General features: G+C 61.1%; 1 protein-coding gene and 1 pseudogene across 5 annotated transcripts in view; both read left to right on the top strand.

Annotated features, from left to right (window-relative positions):
* The window catches only part of KDM4B (lysine demethylase 4B), a 177,022-nt gene that overhangs the window by 132,813 nt on the left and 20,183 nt on the right, over nucleotides 1-24,026 (top strand). For 3 of the 5 annotated variants that reach the window (XM_021676631.2, XM_064382045.1, XM_021676632.2), the window contains exons 10-13: nucleotides 5,009-5,205; nucleotides 13,328-13,426; nucleotides 13,853-14,049; nucleotides 23,332-23,798. In XM_021676631.2, coding sequence (XP_021532306.2) covers nucleotides 5,009-5,205; nucleotides 13,328-13,426; nucleotides 13,853-14,049; nucleotides 23,332-23,798 — 960 coding nt within the window. The remainder of the gene's footprint in view (nucleotides 1-5,008; nucleotides 5,206-13,327; nucleotides 13,427-13,852; nucleotides 14,050-23,331; nucleotides 23,799-24,026) is intronic. The other 2 variants (XM_021676633.2, XM_064382046.1) reach the window with 1 other exon arrangement.
* Nucleotides 6,347-9,376, top strand: LOC135276685 (uncharacterized; annotated as a pseudogene).

Here is a 24,026-nt window from a genome sequence, read left to right as displayed (position 1 = left end):
GAATGTTCAGCTCAGAATGGGTGTGGCTGTGTGCCAATAAAACTTTATTCACAAAAACAAGTGGCAGGCCAGATGTGGCCCATGGGCCCACCTTAGATGATATGCCTTCTCAATAAAGAGATTTAGAGAAATAAGTAGCATGGAAGTGCTTAATCCCACCATTGAAAGAACCACAGTTAGTGTGTGGATGCATTTCCCTGTCTTTAAAGACCCTTGTCCATAATCGGGGTCTTGCTGTATTCACCATGCATTTTGTATGTCTTTAGATAACAGACAGTCCCGAGGATGTTTCTGTCATTGAAAGGGGCCTGTAGACTACGTCTTCCCAGCGCACGCCACCCTGTTACACGAATCTATCATTTATTTAATCTGTGCACGATGGTTGAATGGTTTGGTTAGAATCGTGTGTGTGTGTGTGCGCGCGCGTGCAAGTGTGCTTGTCTTTCAATATAAAAGCAAAGGATGTCTTTGAATTCCTTCCTTCCTTGCGTGAGATCGCTGGCAGGGGGAGGTTAGGGACGAGCTTGCCTGGAGTGTGCAAAGTTCCGCCTGTCATCCGAGGCTCTGTGGAGCTGCTTGGCTCCTCCCTGCGTCCTCCTGAGGCTGCCAGTGTCTGCTCCACCCTCGCTGGGGGCCGACTGGGGGTTGTGATGTGGACCCACCCTCCTCCTCTCGGTGATTCTGCAGGACCCAGCAGCCACCTCTCCCTCTGCCGTCGGTGGTTAGGGCATCGCATGTCTCCTGCGTGCGGGAGTGCTGTGAACCTTCGCTGATTCACCTGTGAGCGGCGCTCTCCAGCCCCTGAGGTGCACTTGGCAGGTGGTCACGCTGCCCCTTCACGGGAGCGCTGTCCAAGAACCCGGTTCTGTTTGGCGTCTGGGGCATCCACAGGGGTGGCCTTACTTTGAGGCTCCGCTCTGCTGGCCTCACCTGGGAATAAGAAGTTCATGGGTTCGAGCCCAGGCCAGAGCAGTGAGACCAGGATCTTCGGGCTGGGGAGAGTGATGGGGGCCGAGGGCTGCAGTTGGCAGGCCCAAGCCATAGATGAGAGGCTGATCCCAAGGCAGGGCAACTTGGGGCTGTGACCCGTAGGTAACGTGGCATGTTTGGCCGGCGGTGGGGGCTTCATGCTCTGCATTCCCCACCTAAGTCCCCACCTCCTGGCCTTGCACCTCTCCCTGTCCTCAGAATCCGCTCAGCACTGAGGGGGCACCACCACCCTGTCTTGGTCAGACTCGCACAGCTTCTCCAGTGGCTCTCGGGGCGGCCCCGCCCGTGCATGCGGTTCTGGTGGCTGTGTGTATCACGCAGTTCCACACCGTGGAACACGGGGCCCTGGGGCGTGCTCAGGCCTTGGGGGGGCCGTGCAGGCCTCCTCTTGCCCTGTTTGTTCCTGATTTCTCCATCAGAAACTAATGACACGGCCATATTCCCCTGGAGGGCGCCTTCCATCTCTGTCGTGAGTGCTGATGGGGGACTGCCAAGTCGGGAAGCAGGAATTGGAGCAGGCAGGATCTGTCCCCTCCAGTCACTCCCGCGTGGCCTTGCAGACACGCGTGTCCCAGAGAGTGGGGAGTTGGGCAGGGCTGTGGTGAGGACAGTCGGGGCCTCGCTAATGAAAAGAATGAAAGCAGACAGCGAGGTCTGCCCTGTCTGAGGACTCTGCAGCGAGGCTCCCTCCCGCCTGCGCCGAGCCCTTCCCAGCCGCAGCACTACAGCCCAGCAAGTCCTGACGTGCCCGGCTCACCCTTGTCGGGGGACGTGGCTCCTGCAGGCGCGCAGACGAGGCCGGAGTTGGTGGCCGCGGTGGGGGCTGGGCATTCAGCAGAAGGCTGTAGCTCAGGGGAGCTGGGTCTCCTCATGGCCCTAGCGAGTTCCTCTCCTGCACTGTGGCCCTGCCAAGCTGCCCAGCACTGAGAAGTGACCACCCTCTGTCCTCGATTCCTTGAGGCTGTGCTTCCCTCGCTGTGACCCCCTGGCCTTGCCTCTTTCCCCCTGTTTCCTTCTTGGGTACCCTGGCTCCCCAGCTCCCTGCAGAGCCACATGGAGACTCGCAGGAATGCTCCCAGCTGCCCCTCCTTCTAGTCCAGCCATGGGCGGGCTGGCACCAGCAGCTTCGTCCTGGCAGTGGCATCAGCCCGCAGGGCAGGGAACGCGTCCGGAGCTGGGCCAGCCCCGGCTGGGCGAGGGGGTTCAGGCTGGACTCCAGGCCGTGGCGATGCGCTCCGTGGAGCACGTCTGCCTGTCCCCTCCGTGGGTGCACACAGGTGCTTTTTTTAATTACTTAAGGAGACACAGTTGCAAAGCCACTCAATACAAATCCCCTAGGCTGCTGTCGATGGGGATGCCGGGGCGGCTGGCCCGGCCAGGAGTCTGAAAAGTGGGCACCATCTGTGCTCCCACCACTCTGCGGCCAAATGACACCACCAGCCTTTCTCTCCCGCAGAATCTTTCATTAAATGAATTGAGTTTGCTGGGAATCGCTTGGCCATAAATATTCCCTCCTGCTCGGCGTGGTCGGGCTTCAACTGTTCCCAAGTCCCTGCTCCCGGATCTAGCAGAAGGTTCCGTGGCTGCCCCTGGGACCGGGGAAGATGGGGAGGCAGAAGCTGCGGGAAATGCCACACGAAGGTTTCCGCCTGCCCCCCACCCCAAAGCCTCAGATTCGGGGTCGTAAATATGTCAGTGTCTCCAGCAAAGTGTGGGCCGCCTGGAAAGGTTTGTCAGGGCAAGGGAATAGTCGAGTTGAATGACGTCTTTCCCTTCCCGTGTCCTTCATCCCTTTGAGCACGGGTGGTGGCAGCAAGACAGGTACTTGAAACAGAGGAGTGTCTTATGATGTTTGGAAACGGACTTCTCCCGTGCCTGATTGATGGAGAGGCAGAAAGTTCCACGTGGATTTCCGAGACTGAGGTGAGGGCTGACAGAGGTCAGGCAGCCTGTGTCTAGCACATGTCCCTGGGCCTGTCTCTCCCCAGCAGGAGACAAGGTCTGTGTCCCCTTGGGGAGGGGAGCGTGCCTCTGGACCCCCAACCCCCCAGAGCTTCTGCATGGCCCTTCATTATGGCTGCGGAGACTCCCAGGGGCTACTTTGTCTTCTAGAGTCTAGACCAGGAGTCTCCAAAATGCTGCCTGTGAGTCAAATCTGGCCCTGGTCTGTGTTTGTCAATGAATTTTATTTATTTTTTATTTTTCTATTTTATTTTTTGAGATGGAGTCTCACACTGTCGCCCAGGCTGGAGTGCAGTGGTGTAATCTTGGATCACTGCAACCTCCGCCTCCCGGGTTCAAGCGATTCTCCTTCCTCAGCCTCCCGAGTAGCTGGGAATATAGACGCACGCCAACACGCCCAGCTAATTTTCGTATTTTTAGTAGAGACAGGGTTTCACCCTGTTGGCCAGGATGGTCTTGATTTCTTGACCTTGTAATCCGCCCACCTCGGCCTCCCAAAATGCTGGGTTTACAGGCATGAGCCACCATGCCTGACTGTCAATAAAGTTTTATTAACACACACCTGTGTGCGTGCATTTGCACATTGTCTGTGATGCTTTTGAGGTATGGCGCGGCAGAGTTTCTCAAAGCTGAAAACACTTGGGGTTTGGGCCTGTGTGACGCTGTTTGCCAGCCCTGCCCTTTCCCCCTTCCTCTGGAGGTTGGTGTTTTTCCAGTCCCATCTCAGCCTTGTCCCAGTGAGTAAGCGACAGACCAGAGCTTCCTGGCCGCCTCCTGGGTTCTGAGTACCATGGTGGGAATCGCCACTTGGGCGTCTGGGTTCATGCCCTCTGGGCACTGGCTTCGAAGCCCCTGAAATGTTGAGGGTCACCAGGTCACCTGTGGAACGTCCTTCGCAGTGCCCAGTGTGACAAAAGTGATGCAGCGGCAGAGCCGCCGAGAACAGTGACCTGGGAAGGGCTGAGGGCGTGAGAGCGGCAGGTCTGCCCGGGAGGCAGCCGGAGGGGACTTCAGCTCGTCCTTGCCACTCGCCTGAGGTTCACAAACTCAAGGGGCCATCCTGTCGGGTGTTTGCTCCATTCCTGCAACACCCCAGGCAGGCTGGCCGCAGCCTGTGGCACGTGAGTCCTTGAGCCTCCCAGACCCTCAGCCCCTTCTTCGGTCACATTGGCATCCCTCCAGCCCTGCAAGATGGAGGCAGTCTGGTGAGGCTGCAAGAGCCTATGGGCTGCCATAGCCCTAGCGAGGCCCCTGAGGAGGGCTGTTGTCACGTTCCGGGATTCCTCTTGGCTCTCAGCTGTTTGGGGACTGCTATCCTTTCCCCTCTTCCCAGCCCTCTTGGAACGAGTGCTATCGTAAAATACTCCACATCCATTTCTACCCACCTGGAGGCGTTCTGCTTGAACCAACGGGAGGCATGAGCACCTCAACCCTGCTGGTCTCTGGACAGCTGTATGTGGCACGGTGCCCAGTCCTGACTCTCAGGTCCCTTGTCGAGCCATGTGCCCAGCCCCTGTTTCTCCTGGATGCCTGCTCTTGGGTTGTTCCAGCTCCATTAAGGCAGACCAGGGACTCACAGTGGGGGAATGCCATCTCCTGACTTGTGATAGAAGTTCTAGAAGCAGACCAGGAGTGGTGGTGCACACCTGTAATCCCAGGGCTTTGGGAGGCTGAGGCAAGAGGATCACTTGAACCCAAGAGTTCAAGACCAGCCTGAGCCACAAAGCATGACCCCATCTCTAAAAATTATCCTAAGAATCAGCCAGGCATGGTGGTGGGTGCCTGTAGTCCCAGCCACTTGGGAGGTTGAGGCAGGAGAATCGCTTGAGCCTGGGAGGTTGAGGCTGCGGTGAGCCATGATTGCACCACTGCACTCCAGCCTGGGCAGCAGAGTGAGACCCTGTCTTGAAAAGAAAAATGTTCTAGAAGCGGAAAGCGCAGCGGTGGGATGGGGCGTGGGAGGGTGCCATCACTTGACCTCACGGTGCTGGACCACACACGGCCCCACCTGCTCTGGGGTGCGGCGCAGGGGCTCAGGCGCCTGTCTCTGCCACAGTGCACGTGCCGGAAGGACATGGTGAAGATCTCCATGGACGTGTTCGTGCGCATCCTCCAGCCTGAGCGCTACGAGCTGTGGAAGCAGGGCAAGGACCTCACGGTGCTGGACCACACACGGCCCACGGCGCTCACCAGCCCCGAACTGAGCTCCTGGAGTGCGTCCCGGGCCTCGCTCAAGGCCAAGCTCCTCCGCAGGTGAGTTCCCAAGGGGCTGCCTCGTGACTGGCCCGGCGTGATGGTGGGTGGCCCCGGCCCTTCCCACCAGCAGGAGCTCCAGGCGTGTCCCACTCCTCGCTTCCGGTTCCCGCCCCACCTCCTCGTTCATCCCCCTCTTCCTGTTCTGTCTGTTTCTCTTTGCGTCTGAGGCACAGTGTTTTCTGGAGGCCTCGCCTTGCTGTGGGCGGGGGTAGGCCCTGCTCCAGCGGGCCGTGTCCCTGCTGCTCACACACACGGGCTCCCACACTCCTGTCACGTCCCCACCAGGAGGCTGACCCTCGGTGGCCCCAGGCCCTGCGCCGTTGCTTCTGCAGAGTCACCAGGCCATGTAGGTCCCTGTCCCTCTCTGTCCCCACGTTTCTACTGTTGGGCTACTTAGGGCCCTCCCCGGTGCCGAGAGCGGGCGGATCCCGTGCGAAGACTCAGGGGCATCAGGTGGGCCTCGGGGCCCCTTCCTTTCTGTGTCTGCGGCTGCTCCTTTGGTGTAAAGGTGCTTCTTGGATTGGAGATCGTGGCGAGGATTGCTGAAGCCGGCCCCCCGGCATGACCCTGGATGCCCTCCTCCTTCCTCCTACTCAGAACCCCTCCTTGCACAGCCGGGTCCCCACTGCCGCACAGACCCTCCCAGCTAGGGTCTGGTATCTGCTGGGAAGAGAGGGCAGAGCATCTGTAGCCTCTTGGCCTCTGACTGCAAGAGGCCGTGGGGACACTGAGGCAGGTCCTGGCCGAGAAGATCCACTTCACGCCCAGGGTGAAGGCGAGGCTGGCCTCCCCACCCCTCCTCTGGGAAGCGTCCAGGCTTCCAGGCCTCTGAGCTGCCCTCGGCACAATTGTTGACAGATTTCACTCCTATTTGGTGCCCAAGGAACATTCAGGAATCCCCTGAGCTGGAGCTGGAGCCGGTGGTGGTGGAGGAACGGCACAGAGTGGACTTAGCCCACTCCTCCTGGGAAGGGCCGGAGAGCAAACATTTGTGACATGGCGACTTTGCAGGCCAGACCTCCTGTGTCTCCACTTGTCCACTCCGCATGGCAAGTCAAGATCCCTGCAGATGACAGACAGCGAAGAAATGCACATGGCTGTGTCTATGCAGCTTTATTTATAGACCCTGAAACCTGGATCTGATAACGTTCACATGCTACCAAATAGGAGAATTTCCTTTTTTGAGCTACTTAAAAATGTGACCATCGGCCAAGCTTAGTAGCTCACACCTGTAATCGCTGCACGTTGGAGGCCGAGGCAGGAAGATCGCTTGGGTCCAGGGGTTTGAGAGCAGCCTGGACAACATAGTGAGACCTCATCTCTACAGAAAATTTAAAAACTGGCCGGGTGTGGTGGTGTCCTCCTGTGGTCCCAGCTACTCAGGAGGCTGAGGCGGGAGGATCACTCAAGCCCAGGAGGTTGAGGCTGCAGCGAGCCAGCATTGCACTGCAGCACTCCAGCCTGAAGGACAGAGCAAGACCTTGTGTATTCAGGGAAAAAAAACACATAAACACTGTCCCTGGCTTGTGGGCTGTACCTAGACAGGCTGCTGGCAGGGCTGGTCTTCGGCCAATCGTGGTGGCCCCAGTGTGGGGGCGACCTCCCCTTCCCTTTGTCCAGTCACTGCTGGCCTGATCCTGTCCCAGCTGGCCATGGACGGTGCCCACTCGAGACCCAGCCACTGAGCACCGAGGTTGGGGGCGGCTCAGCTTTGTGGGGTGGAACCCCTACCTTGGCCCCCGCCACGCTCTGCAGAAACAGACCTCGGAACTGGTTTCTGAAAAGTCACTGCTGGTCCAGAACCTTCTGTCCTAGTCGGGGGCCACCTTTTTCCACATATCCATCTGTCCTTGTCTGGGACTCCTGGGCAGTCTGGGCCTAAGCCTCAGCCTCCTCTGTCTTCCCCACCCTGCGGCCTCTCTCGGGGAATGTTCCCTCCGCCCCGTGTTTACGCTGCCCCTCCCGACAGCCCCCAAGGTGAATCCGCCTCTCTGGCTCTTGTTATCCGCCTTCTGATTTCCTGCGTCCTGCGTGCTCCTCATGAAGAGCCCCCACCAACCCGGCACAGCGTGTGCAGCCCAGCTCCCAGGCCAGGCTGGACATGCTGTTTGCATAATGGTTAATTGATTGTGGCTCAGGCTAATTGGTCAACAGAGTGGATTGCCAATAAACAGGCGCTGTGGTTCCCGGAGTGAAATGGGACTAGAGGCCATCTAAATTGCCTGCCGGGAGGAGACGCGGAAGCCGCTGCGCATCTCCTGTGCGCACTCCTGTGAGGAACCTTCTTTGCACACAGGAAGTGAACCCCCCAGAACCAGTCCCTGCACAGCCTGGCCTCCTTGCCCCAGCCACCCCTTGCTCCTAGTCACGACCTGCTCCTCCCGGGAGCCCCCCTCCTGTCCCCGCCCACACCGCCATCCTGGGGGCTGCCTTCACCCAGCAGCGAACCTGAATAACAAATGAAGTCAGCTTCCCAAGGATGTAATTTTCTTTAAAGCCTCCAGTATGTAAAACAAGGCTGATTTTTTTTCTTTTGCTTTTTTTTTTAAGTCATGGGGGTGCTTTTCTCTGGAGAGGCGGATGAGTGACTCACGTTTCAAAGCCCAAGTCTACTGTCCTCCCTCCGCCAGGGAGGTGGCTGGTTCTCAGAAGAGCCTCTGCACTGGCCCCTTACCCGAGGGACCCTCTCTGCAGGGCTCACCTTCTCCCCTGAGCCAGGCTCCCTCCCTGAGGGCGTGTCCTGGGGCCAGGGTGGCCCCGTCCGAGCATCTGTGGCTCTGGCTGGGTGGGGAGACGCAGTAGACTGGCTCTGTCTCCCAGATGAGGGGCTTGTGGACACAGGCTGGATCCTTCTCTGATGGGGTTCGTGGGGAGCTTCCGGGGCCCTGAAGGGTGCTGAGCAGCTTCGCTGGCCTCCACCCACTCCATGCCAGGAGCATCCCCAGTTGTGACAACCACAAATGTCCCCAGACATCACCCAGTGCTCCCGGGTGGGAACTCCAGCCCTAGACCAAGGGATGGCATCAGGGTGGGTGCCATGCTCTCACCCCAGTGGGGTCCAAAATTCCCTGCTCTCGGCATGGCTGTGGGAGGGCCCCCATGTGTTTACCAGGTCCCCATGGGGTGCGGATGGCTCGGCACAGCTGCTTGAGCTCAGAGGACACAGTCTGCTCCCACTTCACGGCCTTACATGGGTCTCTTCCAGAGCTAAATCTTGTTGGTCGAGTGTTAGAGGCTGTTTGTATACTTCCCTGATTAATGGGTCACCTAATACTGCAGCCTGGCTCCTGGTGGCGCCCACACCCGCCCCTCTCGTGGTGGCGCCGTGCGTTCTGGCTCCCTGCCTGGGCTGGAGCCCTCTCAGTGCTCTACGGCATCCACGCCACGCTCGTCCATGCAGGGTCTTTCCACGTACACGTGCTCCAGCAGGTGTGAGCTCCCAGCAGGTCATTTGTGCACCCGCCTCACCACAGCCTCCCTGCCCACTGCTGCCCTGTGAGCCTGCTAGGCCAAGGCCTTGTCTCCCCCACCCCTCCGAGCTCCGTGCTGCCTGGCATGGCTCTGCCTTGGCCTGTCGCCCCCGAGCCGGTGCAGGACACCACCTGGCCTCGACTCCCCACGGGGGCTGCCACACCCGGGCTGCATTCCTGAGCCCTCCCTGCCGACAGGGACCTCAGCCCTCGGGGACAGAACCTCATGAGCACAGGGGCCCACTGGCCCCTGCAGGGCACCTGTAGCTTCAGGGACTCTCTCGCTGTCTCCTGTCTCTTTCCTAGAGCAGCCCTTCAGTTTCCCAAAGGTGTAATTCCTTAGCACAGGGTCTAGTCTTGGGGCGGGGAGCACTGGGTCAGTGGGTAGGGGTGGAGGGCTGGGTCTGAGGGCTCAGTCTGGGGCTGCCCTCATAGCTGCCTCTAAGCCTGGGGCCAAGGCTGGGGCAGCCCCACTCCTCCCTGCCCTGTGAGAAGCCCTGAGCCAGCGCAGCACGGAGAGCTGATGGTCCCCCCCTGGGGGCTGCAGGTGCCCAGTGTTACTTGGTGACGGCGTCAGAGGCCGTCCACCCCACCTCCTGCCATGCGAGCTGTGAAGGACACCTGCTTCCGCCTTGTGCAGTTACCTGGACTACCGCCGACATTTGGCGCGCAGGAATGAGCCTGGGGTGTCCAGTTAAGCCTGGCAGGCTAAGTGCCTGTTTATCTCCACTCTCTCCTGAAACACCAGGGAGTGAAGTACAGAGAGCAGGAGAGGGGCTAGTGGCAGCTGAGCACGTCTGCAGGCTTTGAAAAGAAGGGAAGGGTGGGCAGGAGACGCCATAGGCCAGCAACCGGGAGGACAGCCGGCAAGGAGCGGCTGGGCCGCACCACGGGGCTGCAGAAAGACACAGCGGGCAGATGTGGGCAGCTCCTGGGGGCTCAGGGTGTGGGGGGAACCGGCAGAAAATGGTGGGGGGCTCTGGGCAGAGGGAGGCGCCTTCCTGGGGTGGGCAGTGGGGCCTGGCTGACAGTCTCACCCACCCCCAAGGCCAGAAGAGACAGATGAGAGGAGCCAGGGTCCTCTCCCAGAGAACAAAGGGGCCCAGTGGAGCGAAGCCACAGATGCTGATCCTGGGGCTCCCCCAGAGTCACAGGCCACTGCCTTCACCAGGCCCAGCTCACACACGGCTCAGCACCGCACACAGAAGGACAAAAGGCCGTGGGGCCCCACACACTGGCGGCTGCGCTCCCGTGACAAAGGCAGGGCCTGCACAGCAGATAAAGGCAGAGCTCCGCAGAAAGAGAATGCAGTGAACCCAGGGCCCTGGAGCGGTGCCGGGTCTCTGCCGTCGCCGTGAAGAAGAAAGTTCCCGGGACAAGTGGCTCTCGGCTGTTACCATCCAGAGAAGAGAGAAGCCCCACTGTGGACTGGGGGGTGCTCGAGGAAGCCCCTCCCACAGCACAGACAGAAAGAGTTGGAAGATAGGAAGGATTAGGAAATCCAGTCCCTGACAGGAGTTTCAGTAAAAGAGAAAAGTGTCCCAGGACCCAAAGACTTCGCATTTCCAGGTTAAAAAGTCTACCCAAGGATGGAAATTACGCAAAACACAATGCATCCCTGTGAAATTTCACAACTCCTGGATGAAACAAAAGACCCTGAAAGCTTCTGGAGCAAACAGATCACATAAACAACTCACCAGACCGGGGCTGGGTAAGGTGGCTCACGCCCGTGATCCCAACACTGTGGGAGGCCAAGGCAGGAAGATCACTTGAGGCCAGGAGTTTGAGGTCAGCCTGGGCAACATAGCAAGGCCCTGTCTCTGTCAAAAAAAAAAAAAAATTAAGAAGAACAGGAGACCCTATTAGCACTGGATTTACAGTCATGATGCCTCATCAAGCTAAAAGACAAAGGAACAAGGCCTTCAAAAGTCAAAAGAGGAATATTCTTCCCAAATCCTTTACCTAGCCAAATTGCCAAGAAACGTGTGAGGAGAATAAGGATCTTTTTAGACATGCAGAGTCTGGGATTCCACCTCCTTTCTCAGGAAGCTGCTGCAGGATGTGCTCCAGATAAACAAGGATGTAAACCAAGAAAGCCATGGGACTGAGGAAACAAGAGCTAACCCAGGAGAGTCAAGGCGAGTCTCAAGATCATGGAAGAAGGAACCAAGACCCCCAGGGGTGTCACTGGGGAGTGGGGGGCACCCTGCATAGGAGGCCACAGCAGGAGTTTAAGAGCAATGGCAGGGAGCTCAGAGATACCAAGGAAGCTAAGCATCCAAAGCAGGAGGCCAGTTCCAGACCCCGGGAAGGGCGGGCGGGGAGTGCAGCCCAAGTTGCTCTGCAGCTCATGAATGCACAATGTTTATGGGGCATAAAAGCGTAAATGTGGAATTTGGCAGCAATGGAAGATGGTGGCAGGTGCAGACAGAGAAGGGGATGGTCGTGGAGGCTGGCGAGGATGGCCACAGCCTCAGTGCCTGTGCCAGGAGCCAGATCCAGAAACAAGCATCATCTACTGCAGAGACACGAAGGGGGATGAAGGCGTCAGGGTCGGGAAGAGGAGTGCTCTTAGGACCCTGGAGATACCCCAAGTGATGGATGCCCGTCTGCCGTGGGCCACGCTCCCCTTGCTGCTGCTGTGACTTGAGCTCTCCCCAGTTCCGTGTAGTGTGGAGCCCGGGGGTCTCAGCCTGGCGCTGCTGTGGGCAGGGAAGGGCTGCGCTGCAGGGATCAGGTCCCAGAGCCCTGAGCCCAGTAGGTGTTGGGCACCAGGACAGGCCGGGGGCCCTCTGGGTCAGGCACAGTAAGGCTTGAGGGCCGTGGGGGTGCCCCTGGTCAGCTGTAGGAGGGGAGGGCCGTGGTCAGGAGTGACCTCTCTGGCGGGTTTTTAGGGTAGGGGTGGAGGGAGAGACTGCAGTGGGTGGGAGAAGGGGCTGCGGAGCCAGGTGAGTGGAGTGGGGGGTTCCCTTCTGCTGGTGCTGTCTGGGACCAGGGCAGCCCCACTGTGGCATCCCGGCCCTGCAGCCCTTGGGCATTCCCAGACCAGGAGGGCAACCCGCCTCGGGACCACAGTGGTGACAAGAGCCAGTTGCACCCCAGTGCCACTCTGAAGCTCCCTACTCCTGAGCCCACTGTCTCCATGTGCAGCAGGCACCCAGAAATTCCCCAGCCCCCGAGTGGAGGCTGAGGCTGCCTGCCCAGAGCCGTCCTCTGGCTGCTGTGGTGGAGAATGTTCCCTGGAGGGCAGGGGCAGCCCCCGTGTACCCCACCCACCTCCTGCTCCCTGTGTTAGTGACTCTGGCCCCACGCCCGCCCCTGCCTGCCTCCCGCCTCCGCCCTGCTGCCCCGCAGCGACCTCGTGTGCACCATGCTGTGTGATGCCATGCCTCCGGTCCACCCGCTTTCTGCCTTGAGTCATCGTGGTGGGCCATGCTGCAGACATCGGGGAGCACTGATTCTAGCAAGTCAGGCAGTTGAAGAGCAAGGAGGGCCGGCAGTGACTACTGTTCTAGGAAGGCTTCCTGGAGGAGGCGCCCCAGAAGCCAGCATGGAGCACAGGGCGGGCAGAGTGGCTGGGAGCAGCGGTGGGCAGGGGTCAGGTCCAAGGGTCCTGGGGGAGCGTGGGCTGCTGCTGGCCCATGTGACAGCCTTGCCCAGGCAGTGACAAGCTGGTCCTGGTGATGGAAGCCCCACTGGCGGGCCCGCCCCACCTTGCTGACCACTTGGTTCTTGGAGGGGCAGCTGCCACAGGGACCCCTGTGGGATTGAGGTGTCCGAGTCTGAACTCACAGGGACAGTAGACACAGGAAGGGCCTAGAAGCCACAGCTGGCATTGGCAATTGTCCCGGAATAGCTGGCACTCCCAGCTCTGCTTGGCGGCAGGCAGGCTTGTCGTGTCTGGATCTCAAGTGGGGAAGGGGAGAAAGGCAGCTGGGGAGCTGGGCTGTGTGGCCTCAAGCTCATGGCCTAGGGAGGGCCCTGGTCAGGCCAGGGCGTGGGGCAGCCCAGGGGTGGGCCTGGAGGAGATGCAACATCACTTGCCCTCGGGAGGCACTAGTGACCCGCCAGGCCTCGGCTTCTCTGCAGTCCCGGCTTCTGCCTGAGCTCCCTGAGAGCCACCCCCTCCCCATCTGCAAAAAGCTTTTGCTTCCTTGCTGGAAAGGCCCCGGAGGTCCTGGGGGAGCCGGTGCGAGGCCCTGGCCGCTCAGCTGCAGGTTCACCGGCTGTGCCCCTTCTCCTTCTTCCTTTCTCAGCCCCTCTCGTTCTCATTTTAAGTCCCAGCTCAGCCACGCCTGTATGCCTCAGGCTCAATCCCTCAGTTGGGGCTGGTGTGCAGGGACTGGGGCCTCCCCGCTGTACCCCGGGATCATGGTGCCCAGGCTGGGCATGCAGAATGCGCCATCCTCTTGGCCCACGCCTGCCCTGGGAGCAGATCCTGAGCTCAGGGCACAGAGGAGACCCTGGCAGGCCCTGGGGCGTGGGCACAGGTCAGAGCAGTGGAGTGTGAGCTGGGGGCTCCCATTCGTCTCAAGGGCTGCAGAGAGAGGACCCAGGGAGTTGGGGACAGAGCCAGGTGCCCAGGACCAGGTGTCCTGGGGAGTGGAGCAGAAGTCCTAGAGAAAAACCCCCTGAAATTTACATTCTAGACAAATTAGTCTGAAAGAAAGCAGACACTGGAGAAAGACTGAGGAGGAGAGGAAACCAAGTCTAGAAAGGAAGAAAGAGACCAAAAGGCCGGGGCTGTCGTAAGTGTCCTTCTCGTTCCGTTTGTTGTCTAGGCATTTTCCATGAGCGCTGTTTCCTGCGGAGCTCACACTCCGTGTCTGTGTCCCATGGCACATGCGGCTCCTGCCGCCCCGTCCCGCCCGTCATCCCACCTGGTGTCAGTCGGCTTCCCATCTCCAGCTGTCATCAGCGTCCCCCGCTTGACACCGTCCCCACCGCGTCCATTGCCCTGTCTCCCTTCGGCCTCTCCTCCCATACAGCTCCTGCCCCCCGAGAGCAGAACCCCACCCAGGGTTCCCCTCATCCCCGGCCTGCAGCTGGGAGGCTCCCTGCTGCTGGGCATTCTTCTGGGGTGGGCGGGGCTGCGTGCTGCCAGACGGAGTGCACGGACCAGAGGCCCTTCCCTCCCTGGTCTCCCCTCCTGCCTGATAAACCTCCCTCTCCAGGTCTCACCGGAAACGGAGCCAGCCCAAGAAGCCCAAGCCCGAAGACCCCAAGTCCCCAGGGGAGGGTGCGGCTGGGGCACTCCTGGAGGAGGCCGGGGGCGGTGTGAAGGAGGAGGCCGGGCCGGAGGCCGACCCCGAGGAGGAGGAGGAGGAGCCGCAGTCACTGCCACACGGCCGGGAGGCCGAGGGCGCAGAAGGTCAGTCCCCGAGGGGCCGGGCCTGGCACCGCTGCCTTCCCACACTCACTGGGCGTCTCCTGAAAGGAGCCAGTGCCTGTAGCAGCCAGAGGCCGGGCTTTGTAAGAATCCGATCCAGTGGCTTTCTTGCCAGGGCAGGGCATCTCGCACAAGTAGACACTATGGGGTGGAGGTCATTAGAAGTGCCTCCTCCCCCAGAATCGAGAAGAGCAGTTGTGAGTCTGGGCGCAGTGGCTCCCACCTGTAATCCTAGCACTTTGGGAGGCCAAGACGGGAGGATCCATTGAGTCCAGAAGTTTGAGACCAGCCAGTGTAACACAGGAAGACCTTGTCTCTACTTACAATTTTAAAAAAAAATTAATCAGGCTGGCTTCCTTGCTGGAAGGGCCCTGGAGGTCCCCAGGGAGCCAGTGCGAGGCCCTGGCCGCTCAGCTGCCGGTTCACCGACTGCGCCCCTTCTCCTTCTTCCTTTCTCAGCCCCTCTCATTCTCATTTCTAAGAAGTCCCAGCTCAGCCACGCCTGTATGCCTCAGGCTCAATCCCTCAGTTGGGGCTGGTGTGCAGGGACTGGGGCCTCCCTGCTGTACCGGGATCATGGTGCCCAGGCTGGGCACACAGAATGCACCACCCTCTTGGCCTACGCCTGCCCTGGGAGCAGATCCTGGGCTTAGGGTACAGAGGAGGCCCTGGCAGGCCCTGGGGCGTGGGCACATGTCAGAGCAGCGGAGTGTGAGCTGGGGGCTCCCATGCGTCTCAAGGGCTGCACCTATAGTCCCAGCTACTCAGGAGCTGAGGTGGGAGGGTGAGGCTGCAGTGGGCCATGTGTGCACCTCTGCACTCCAGCCTGGGCACCAGAGCAAGACCCAGTCTCACACACAAACACACACACACACACACACACACACCCTAAACACCCCCCCCACACACACATATACACCAAACACACACACCCCCCAACACAAACGCACCCCCAGACATACACACACACCCCAAACAGACACACCCCCCCCCGAAAAAAACAGACAAGGATGCTGCATGTGGCCCAGACGCTGGAACGCGCCTGCAGTGGCCATGGCCGCCTCTGAGCAGAGGGCCAGCTCTGACTGCTCTGTTTAGAGCTTTAGCTTCTGGGAGTCTGCTCAAAGTGGCTACTACCAGCAGGGAGCCCTTCCCTCTCCCACCCTTTCTGGGCACCAGGCAGGGAGTGTGTAGGGTGTGCCAGCCAGCCCGCCTCCCCTCAGGGTTGCCTCCAGTCGTGACGCCTCAGGCCTAGGTCATGGGACCACATTCACCAAGGGGTCCTGGTCCTCAGTTTCCCTCTGTATGAGCCCAGCTCGGCATGGTCTACCTCTGAAGCGTCAGGCTTCCAGGACGTGCTGGTGTCCAAGGTGAATGTTGTCAGAACGTGGTGAGAGGCCCAGCCGTGGTGCGCTCAGCAGGTGTGGGTCCCTCCCACCCGCCGGGGGCAGCCATGGGGCACCTGACCTGTAACGATGGGGTCACAGCCCTCATGGTACTCCCAGAGGCGGGCACGTCCCTGCCCTCCTGGGTACATGGGGCTGGTATTAAGGGTCACAGTTGGCCAGCGGCTGCGTCCCTGAGGTGAGGAAAGCAAGTGTCCCGGGGGAGAGAGCAGAGGCCAGGGGTGAGTGTGCCTCTGACGAGCTGCCTACTCGGTGTGCCATGCCGGCCCCATGTGTGTTCAGCACGCCTCGGGAAGGCCTGCCGGCTGAGAGAGGCAAGATGAGGAAGGAAAAGGTGTCGTGGGCAGGAAGAAAACGCGCAGCCGCCGTGGCGCCGTCTGCACACAGCCACGATTCTCCGCAAGAAGCAGCAAGCCAGTCTCCAGGTGGAGCCACATGGTGACTCGGGGATCGAGCGGAATGGCCGGAGATGAGCCACAGCCACAGAAACCCGATCTCGCTTCTCATGTGAGCCGCTCACAGCAAACAAGGCTCCCAAAGCTACGCCCCTTGTGATGCTAGCAACCAGAAAGACGGATCTTGGAATATACCTAATGAGAAATGATCTTTACAGAGAAAATTAGACACTTGCTTTAGAAATAAGGAATTGCTAAATAAACAGAAGGATGTGCCAGGTGTCAGGAGCGCCCCTGAGCAGACAGATGGCAGCTGCCCCCGCGTTCTCCGCAGGTTCAGTGCAGCCGCCTTCGGGATCCCAGCAGCATTCGCTGGTTTCAGTGCAGGTGGATAAAAACCCAGGGCCTACCGAGGCCAGGGCCACCCTCACAAAAGCCAGGCTTCCCACAGAGCTGCAGGACCCCAGCGAAGATGACAGGTCAAGGGTCTAGGAAGAGGAATCCTGGAGCAGCAGGCGTGCTGTGAGACCTGGAGGCCTTCCCTCCCGCCGTCCACGCCGTGGCCTCTGTGAGCGCCCTGTGGCCGCCGACGTGAACCACCACGACCCTGGTGGCTTAAAACAGCACATGCCTTCTCTCACAGCTCTGGAGGTGAGAAGTGTGACGCGGGCCTCACTGGGCTGAAATCAGGCCGCGGGCAGGCGGCTTCCTCCTGGGAATCTGGGGGGAGCCTGTTTCCCGCCTTTCTCAGCGTCTGGAGGTGCCCACGTCCCTCGGCTCGGTGCCCCTCCTCCCCTTCACAGCCACAGCGCAGCCTCTCCCAGCCTCTCTCTGCCGCTCACACTCCTCCCGCTTCTCGTGAGGACCCTGGGAGGAGCCTGGGCCCCCAGTCACCCAGGATGCTCTCCCGTGCCAGGGCCTTCACTCAGCCCCACCTGAGTGTTCCTTCTGCCGCAGGAGGGTCAGTCACAGGCTCTAGGGCTGAGGATGCAGGCGCCTTTGGGGCCGCTCCTCTGCCTGCCACATGCCTAGGAATTTGTGTGGCAAAGAGAACTGGCAGCCCATAAACACAAAGCAGGAAAGTGTCTTTATAACCCAAGGCGAAGTGACGCTTTATTAAAAGCACAACCCAGAAAGAGGAAGATTGACAAATTCAGTGACTCTCAGATACACTGCTGTTTATCCAAAGATGGACCTTTAAGAATGTGAGAAGGCCAGCTGACGGGTAGGGAAGGCACCTGCCATTCCGTCACCAACCAAGAGCAGATAAGGCCTGAGGATCAGGAGGAGCTCGGCTCCCCAAGGAGGTGGCCACGGAGGGGGAGACCCCTGAGGCTGATGCCCGCAGCCTGCTCTGGGAAGCGAGCGGGAGACGCTGCTGACGGCTCACTGTAACACCAGAGGTGGAAACCCCCACCGTGCCCAGCAGCAGGAGCCGGTGCAGAGGCAGCGCAGTCCCCCGCTGCCTGGGACCTGCCTGAGTCCAGCTGCGTTGGAATGAGACCTGGCCTCATCTGGCCAAGCAGAGCGTTTGCAAACTGCACACCCAGAGCTGTCCTCGGGGCATGTTTCCTGGAGAGACCTTTGCTGGGGGGCACTAGGACTGTGCAGATGTGGGGGCAGGCAAACCAACCAACCAAATCCACGGAGAGGGACGGGGAAGCAGCACCTTCGACGCCCTCGTCTGCCCCGCAGGCATGAGCACTGGGGGCCGCTGCTCGCCACCCTGTGGCTCTCGGACACGAGCTTGCGTGGCACAGGGGCTCTCATAGGCTGTGCTCCGTTTGTTTAAAGCCCACAGATGGGGCGGCTGAATGTACAATCTCACCGTCTGTGGAGGCTGGACGTTCACAGTCCACGTCAGCCAGGCTGGCCCATTCTGAGTTCCCAGGAGGACCTGTCCCCGGCCCCTGTCCTGGGATTGGAGGCGGCACGCTGACGTTCACTTGGTGTTCTCCTGGAGCGTGTCTGCTGGACTCCCCCTTCCTCACGACACCAGCCCACCCCGAGGACCTCATTGTAACTCCTTGCATCTGGGAGCTGGAACTCCCTGGCTCCACCTCAGCCTCTCAAAGTGCTGGGATCGCCAGCATGAGCCACTGTGCCCGGCTCTCTCTTCATTCATGTGACTGACTGATCTACGAATCTGCCCAAGGCCACCGCCTGCAGACAGCCGCGCCTGCCCATCCCGGCGTGACCTTGGCCTCCGAGTCTCAGGTTCAGGGAGGTGCTGGACCAGTGGGTCCTGGCTCTCCTCTGCTCTCTCCTCCCATGCGTGGGCCTGCCTGAATGGGCGGCACTCCCCCCGCCGACAGGGAAACTTGCCTGCTGGAGAGAATCCTAAGCCGCGTAGGGGAAGGACTTGGGGAAGATGATGCCCCGTGCAGGCAAAGCCCTGGCCTGGTCACTCATAGTCCTCCTTAAAGATGTACAGGTTGACACGGCCCCACCCGAGGTCCCCGGCGGTCCATGCACCTCAGCGGTGGTCACGGTGGCGGGAGGCTGGGCCTGGGGCATCTCTGCGGCCTGTAGCTTCCACGGGCTCTGAAGGGCATGAGCCCCCACAGAAAGGCCAGAGACCGGCATGGAGGGTTAGAGGCCACCTTGGTGCCACGTCAGGGTCTCTGCCCAAGGAGGGCTGAGGGCTGGCGCTGCCCCGCTGACCTGGACACCCCATCTCTGTTCCATGATAGAGACTCCTTCCTGAGAAGGCCCGGATCTGGCAGGGGTGGGTGTTTCTTGGACACAGCCCTTTTCCCGGGAGCCGAAGTCCCGGGCGCCTTTGGACGGGAGATGCAGCTCGGGAGAGCCTCACATGAATGCCTCCTCACAGTCAGGGACGGGGGTGCGGGAAGGATTTCCTCAAGTGGTTTCTGGTCTTCCTTGAATACCAGTTTCATGCCCCTAAAAGCTGTGCCGCCGACGGAGCTTTCAGGGCCTAGCAGTGGGGTGTGGGGTTTGTGTTTTTACATGGAACCAGCCAGGAGGGCCGGCAGCTCTTGGTGCTGGGAGGGAGGCATCAGCGGTCTCGGAGCAAGCCCCTCGGAAGGGTGGGGCCCGGATGGCAGTTGGGAGGCTGCTTCCCAGTGGCCACCTGTGCCCCTACCCCATTCTCACTGGCTGCTTTGAGATCTGGGAATAGCGGCCGCCCTGTTGCCCAGCCCAAAGAGGGACCAGCCAGCCCCACCAGCCAGCCCTGACCCCAGGGGCACCAGAAGGCAGGAAGGCAGCCTCGTGCACCTCTCCTGAGCCCGGGGGAGGCCCTGCCTCCTGGGAGAAGGCCTGCAGTGCAGGACACGCAGGGTCTGGGGTGCAGAGCCAGGACGGCGACCCAGGAGGGCTGGCACAGTGCTGTCCTGCCTCCCAGAGTTGGGGGAGGCAGTGGTGAGAGCAGACAGCAACCGCCCTTCCCTTCCCTCGCCCTGGAGTACCACTCTCAGGAAAGCCCTCATGGCTGGCAACTGGCTTTAGGACACGGACAGTAAAGGCTGCCATGTCTCGAGGGCAGCCCCAGTGCCTAGTGAAGGGCTGTGAACTCAGCCCGGGGACCCCAGCACATTCCAGCCGGGCCTCCAGCGCTGTCAGGCACATCCAACTGCAGGCTTAGTATGGGAGGATGGCAGTGTTAGAGGGGGTGGCCAGAGAGCCCCTGAGACTGGGACTGGGTTGGCCCAGGCATGAAACGTGGGGGAGGGGTCCCTAAACCAGACCGCAGCTGGTGGTTGATCTCGGCAGCCTTGGAGCAGGAACAGAGCCGTGTCTTTGGAAATGGGTGGTTTCCCGCCCTCTGCAGGGCAGCCTGGGCCTCTGGACCTGTCTTGGGGTTTGCTGGAGGCTCTGGTGGAAACCCTGGTGCTGGGGAGGGGTGGTCCTGCAACCAGGCAGGCTCGTGAACCCTGATGGTGGGTGTTGCGTTGTGACAGCTTCCCTCTCCCCCAAAAAGAGTGTGAGCAGGGCGTCAGCCGGCTGCCCTCGGGGGCCTGGGCGCACCCCCGGCCTGTCTGTTCAATAGTCCCTGCTCCGTTCTGCCCCTCACCCGTCTCCACTTCCTCAGGCCAGGCAGGTGAGGGGAGGGCCAAGGTCCCTGTGGAATGCAGGGACAGAGCCCCGAGGCGCTGCTGCAGAGTCTGTGGCCATCTTTCACCTGTCTGTCCTGGCCAAAAGGTCCCTGTGCGCCTGCCCTGGCCTCACAGAGCCTGGGAGCCAACGGAGAGAGGCCTAGAAACTTTTCTTGCAAGTTTGAACATCCAGGGCACCAGCAGGCGTGGGCTGTGTGTGCAGGTTGAGGCTGTCGCCGTTGTCATTCGCCACTGGCTGCAGGCAGGGATGGGGCAGTCAGCCGGGCACCCGAGGCTCAAATTACCTCCCGCTTTGGCTCCCATGCCTGGTCCCTCCGGGACGCAGAACCAGGCACCCCAGCAGGGAGGGCTGTGGGGAAGCGGGACTCGGGAGCAACCCCATCCTTGGAGGAGGAGGGAGAGAGTCCTGCAGCGTGGCCCTTGGTGGGAGGACAACCCCTGGGGGGGCTTGGCTCCCACCCATCCTCGCCTCCCCAGCAGAACCAGGGCCTGGGGCAATGGCACCAGATGCTCAGCTCCCAGGAGGCCCCGTGGTGGGGGGAGGATGCCAGCTCCTTAGAGAGGCGGGGACTCCCCAAGGACCCTCTGAGCAGACACCTTCTGTGGTACCATGTGCTGACAGCCCGCTCTGTGTCCCTGGCCCCACAGCCCTTGTGCGTGGAGCGGCCTGTTGTGTGTGAGGGGTGGGTGGGAGCCGGGTGGGGCTCTGATGAGCGTTTCCTCCTGGCAGCTGGAGGCCGTGAGCTGTGTCCTGGAATCTTCCTCCCTCTCCTGAGACCATCCTTGCCCCAGCTGGGGGCCTCCTGGGCCAGACCCCACACCAGCCTCTGCCCCTGAAGATGAACCAACTGGGGCGGCCGTGGCTTGGGGGGGCGGCCGTGGCTTGGGAAGCCGGCCCAGCGGCGTGGGGGCCGAGTCCCAGTCCTCCATGAGCCTGGGTGGGCAGCGCACCCTGCAGTGTGGAAGGCAGATCAGATCTGCGTCCTGAGTGAGGCCGGGCGGGCGCTGTCTGGATTTCCTTAGGGGAACGAAGCTGTCCTCAAGTGCCTTTTACACACACAGGACAGCAGCTTTCCTGACAGGTGCTCATGGTGGGGTGTGCAGCCTCTGCAGCCTACCTGGGCTGCTCCAGCTTCCCATGGGCCGGGGCGCCCTGGTGAGGTAGCCCCTCCCCCTGCATCTGCAAGGGAGAAAGTTTCTTCCCATGGCAGCCTGCCTGCTGTGTCCACTGTTTACCTCCCCTGGCCAGATAACAGCGGCAGGGAAGACAGCGCTCCCTGCAAGGCCAGACGGGACCTGGGAGCGTTCCAGGCTCCCCTGCCAGGGGCAGCGGTGGGGGAGGAACCCGACCAGTGCCCCCAGTGCCCCAGAATGCTCAGGACTAGCAGGGTGGGGGCCAGGGCGGGGGCGGGGCTGCCTTCGCCTATGGCCGCTCACTTGTCTCTCTTGAGAAACAGGTGGGCGTGTGCCTGCCAAGGACACCGTGGGCGGTCCCCGAAGCCTGCAGATGGAGCTGGGGTGGGTGTGGGGAGGCGAGCTGGAGCAGGGAGGACAGGGCTGCCTGCACTCCTGGGGGAGGCTGTGGGCTGGGGCCCCTTGTGGGAGAGGGTGGGGTGGTGTGGCTTCCTCCCGCCTGCAGGGTCTGCTGGGGAAGGGTCCTGACTTGACCCTTCCTGGGGTCAGCGCAGGTCAAGAGTTAAGTGGTCACCCCTGGCCCTTGGGAGCCCTGTCCCTGAGGTCCTCAGCGCTTACCACTGTTCCTGGCATCACGGACTGTGGAACCGGGGGCAGCTCGTGGTGGGTTTTTAGCAAGTGGTGAGATGGGGCGCTGTGCTCCAAACCAGACCCCAGGACGGGCCACCTGGTCACCAGTTGAGTGTGCAGGGATGAATTTCCTTCCCTTGATTTTTCCTTCCTTTCCAGCCTGCTAGGGAGGTGGAGGTGGTGAAGCGTTAGCGCAGTGACTGGTTCGTCCTTGTCTGCCTGAGACCTTCCAGTTTTAGCACGGAAAGCCCCACAGCCCAAGAATCCCTTGGATATCAGCCCCTGTCCCTCCTTACAGGATGTGCCGGGAGCCCTGGGGCATGGAGACACACAGATGGGCGCCTGAGCCCCCGTCCCCGTTCTCCAGAGGCAGCAGGCAGGGCGCCAGGGCTCCAGGGCTCACGGTGTTCCAGGGTGCACAGTGAGCTGGGCGGCCAGGCTGCTCTTCCTTTGGAACAGGGCTCCAAGGTGCCATGCCACGCCTCACCCCGAGTGCGGCAGCCCTCAGAGGGATCCACCCTGCACGAGCTTCCCACAGCCTGACACGGCCCTGCTCGGCTCACGTGGAGCTCACGTGGGGCTGTGTGCAGGGCCAGGCCCTCCCGGGGCTCCAGGGCGAAAACCTTTCCCAGTGTCTCGAGGTGCCTGCATCCCTTGGCTCAGGGCCCCTTCCTCCCCCTTCACAGCCACCGCACAGCCTCTTCCAGCTTCTCTCGGACTCTCACCCTCCTGCCTCCTCTCGTGAGGACCCTGTGAGGACACTGGGCCTCCGTGATCATCGAGGATCCCCTCCCATCTCAGGGTCCTTCACTCAATCCCACCCGCAGAGTCCCCTTTGCCACGTCGTGTCCCACATCCACACATCTGGGAGAGCTGGGCGCTGTGAGTTAGCCAGCCAGACGGCCCATCCCAGTTTTGATTTACTGCACACCTGTCCTGGCCCCAAAGTAAAATGCCACAAAGACGTGTCACCTGACCCCTCCCCGCCACCTGTCAGGACATCTCCCCAGCGCGACCCCTGGGGATTTCCACTCAGAAGGCCCATCTGCTCGCATGGCACTTGGTCAGGGTTCATTGATAGTTTCGTGCGTCGTTCAAAGTTTTACTTTTGTCAGAAGCAAAACCTTAAATAGCGTTTTCACATCCACAGTAGAAATGTACACAATTCCATATGTGGGAACAGAAAAAGTGCTTCTCCCTCACCCGCACCCCCACCCCCACCTGGGGAAACGCCCTTTGGTGCGGCCCACCCAGGTGGGAGCTGGGAGGACAGAGCAGCTTCCCCGAGCTGGGTTTGGGGACCCACCTCCCACCTGCCGTAACCCCGGAAGGTGCCTAGAGCAACACCTGGCGAGTCCTCGCAGGCCTTGGCAGGTGAGAGCTGCTGCCGGGCTGGCGTTCCTGGGAGACCTAGGCCCTGGGGGTGCCTGGCCAGGTGCCCCTGAGGTGGTCTGAGGTGGTCTAAAGCCTGTGCTCTCTGCCCACCCGTGTTCACGTGGCCTCTCCGGGCTGGAAGTGGCCTTCAACCATCCCAGCCAAGGTTGGGGGATTTCTGGGGAGCGAGGGACTGGCAGCTGAGCTGGGGTTCTCTTCCCTGACCGCCCTCTCCTCTCCCCACAGAGGATGGGAGGGGCAAGCTTCGGCCGACCAAGGCCAAGAGCGAGCGGAAGAAGAAGAGCTTTGGCCCGCTGCCCCCACAGCTGCCCCCGTCCGCTCACTTCCCCTCGGAGGAGGCGCTGTGGCTGCCGGCCCCGCTGGAGCCGCCGGTGCTGGGCCTGGGCCCCGCGGCCATGGAGGAGAGCCCCCTGCCAGCGCCCCTCAACGTCGTGCACCCCGAGGTGCCCAGTGAAGAGCTAGAGGCCAAGCCTCGGCCCATCATCCCCATGCTGTACGTGGTGCCTCGGGCCGGCAAGGCGGCCTTCAACCAGGAGCACGTGTCCTGCCAGCAGGCCTTCGAGCACTTTGCCCAGAAGGGCCCGAACTGGAAGGAGCCGGCCTCCCCCATGGAGCTGACAGGGCCCGAGGACGGTGGAGCCAGCGGTGGGGCCAGCCGCGCAGAGAGCAAGGCCCGGGCCGGAGAGGGGCAGGTGGGGCAGAGGGGGGCAGGTGGGGAGGATAGAGGGAGGTGGAGAGGCGGGGGGCAGGCCGGGTGGAGGAGGTCAGGGGGGCGGAGGGGCCAGGAGGCTGCCTGCTGGTTTCACAGGGAACTGTGGCTCTTCTTGCAGAGCAGGTGGAGTGTCTAGTTAGAGAACAGAGGTGCCTTGTGGCCCTTTCCTGGGACCGTCACCCCAGAGGAGGAGACTCAGGCCTTGGGC

Source organism: Aotus nancymaae, unplaced genomic scaffold (genome assembly GCF_030222135.1).
Source record: "Aotus nancymaae isolate 86718 unplaced genomic scaffold, 86718_ANA_hifiasm-v0.15.2.pri h1tg000028l, whole genome shotgun sequence".
NCBI classification, from domain to species: domain Eukaryota; kingdom Metazoa; phylum Chordata; class Mammalia; order Primates; family Aotidae; genus Aotus; species Aotus nancymaae.
Note: the sequence above shows the minus strand (reverse complement) of the source record. Positions and strands in the feature narration are given on the sequence as shown.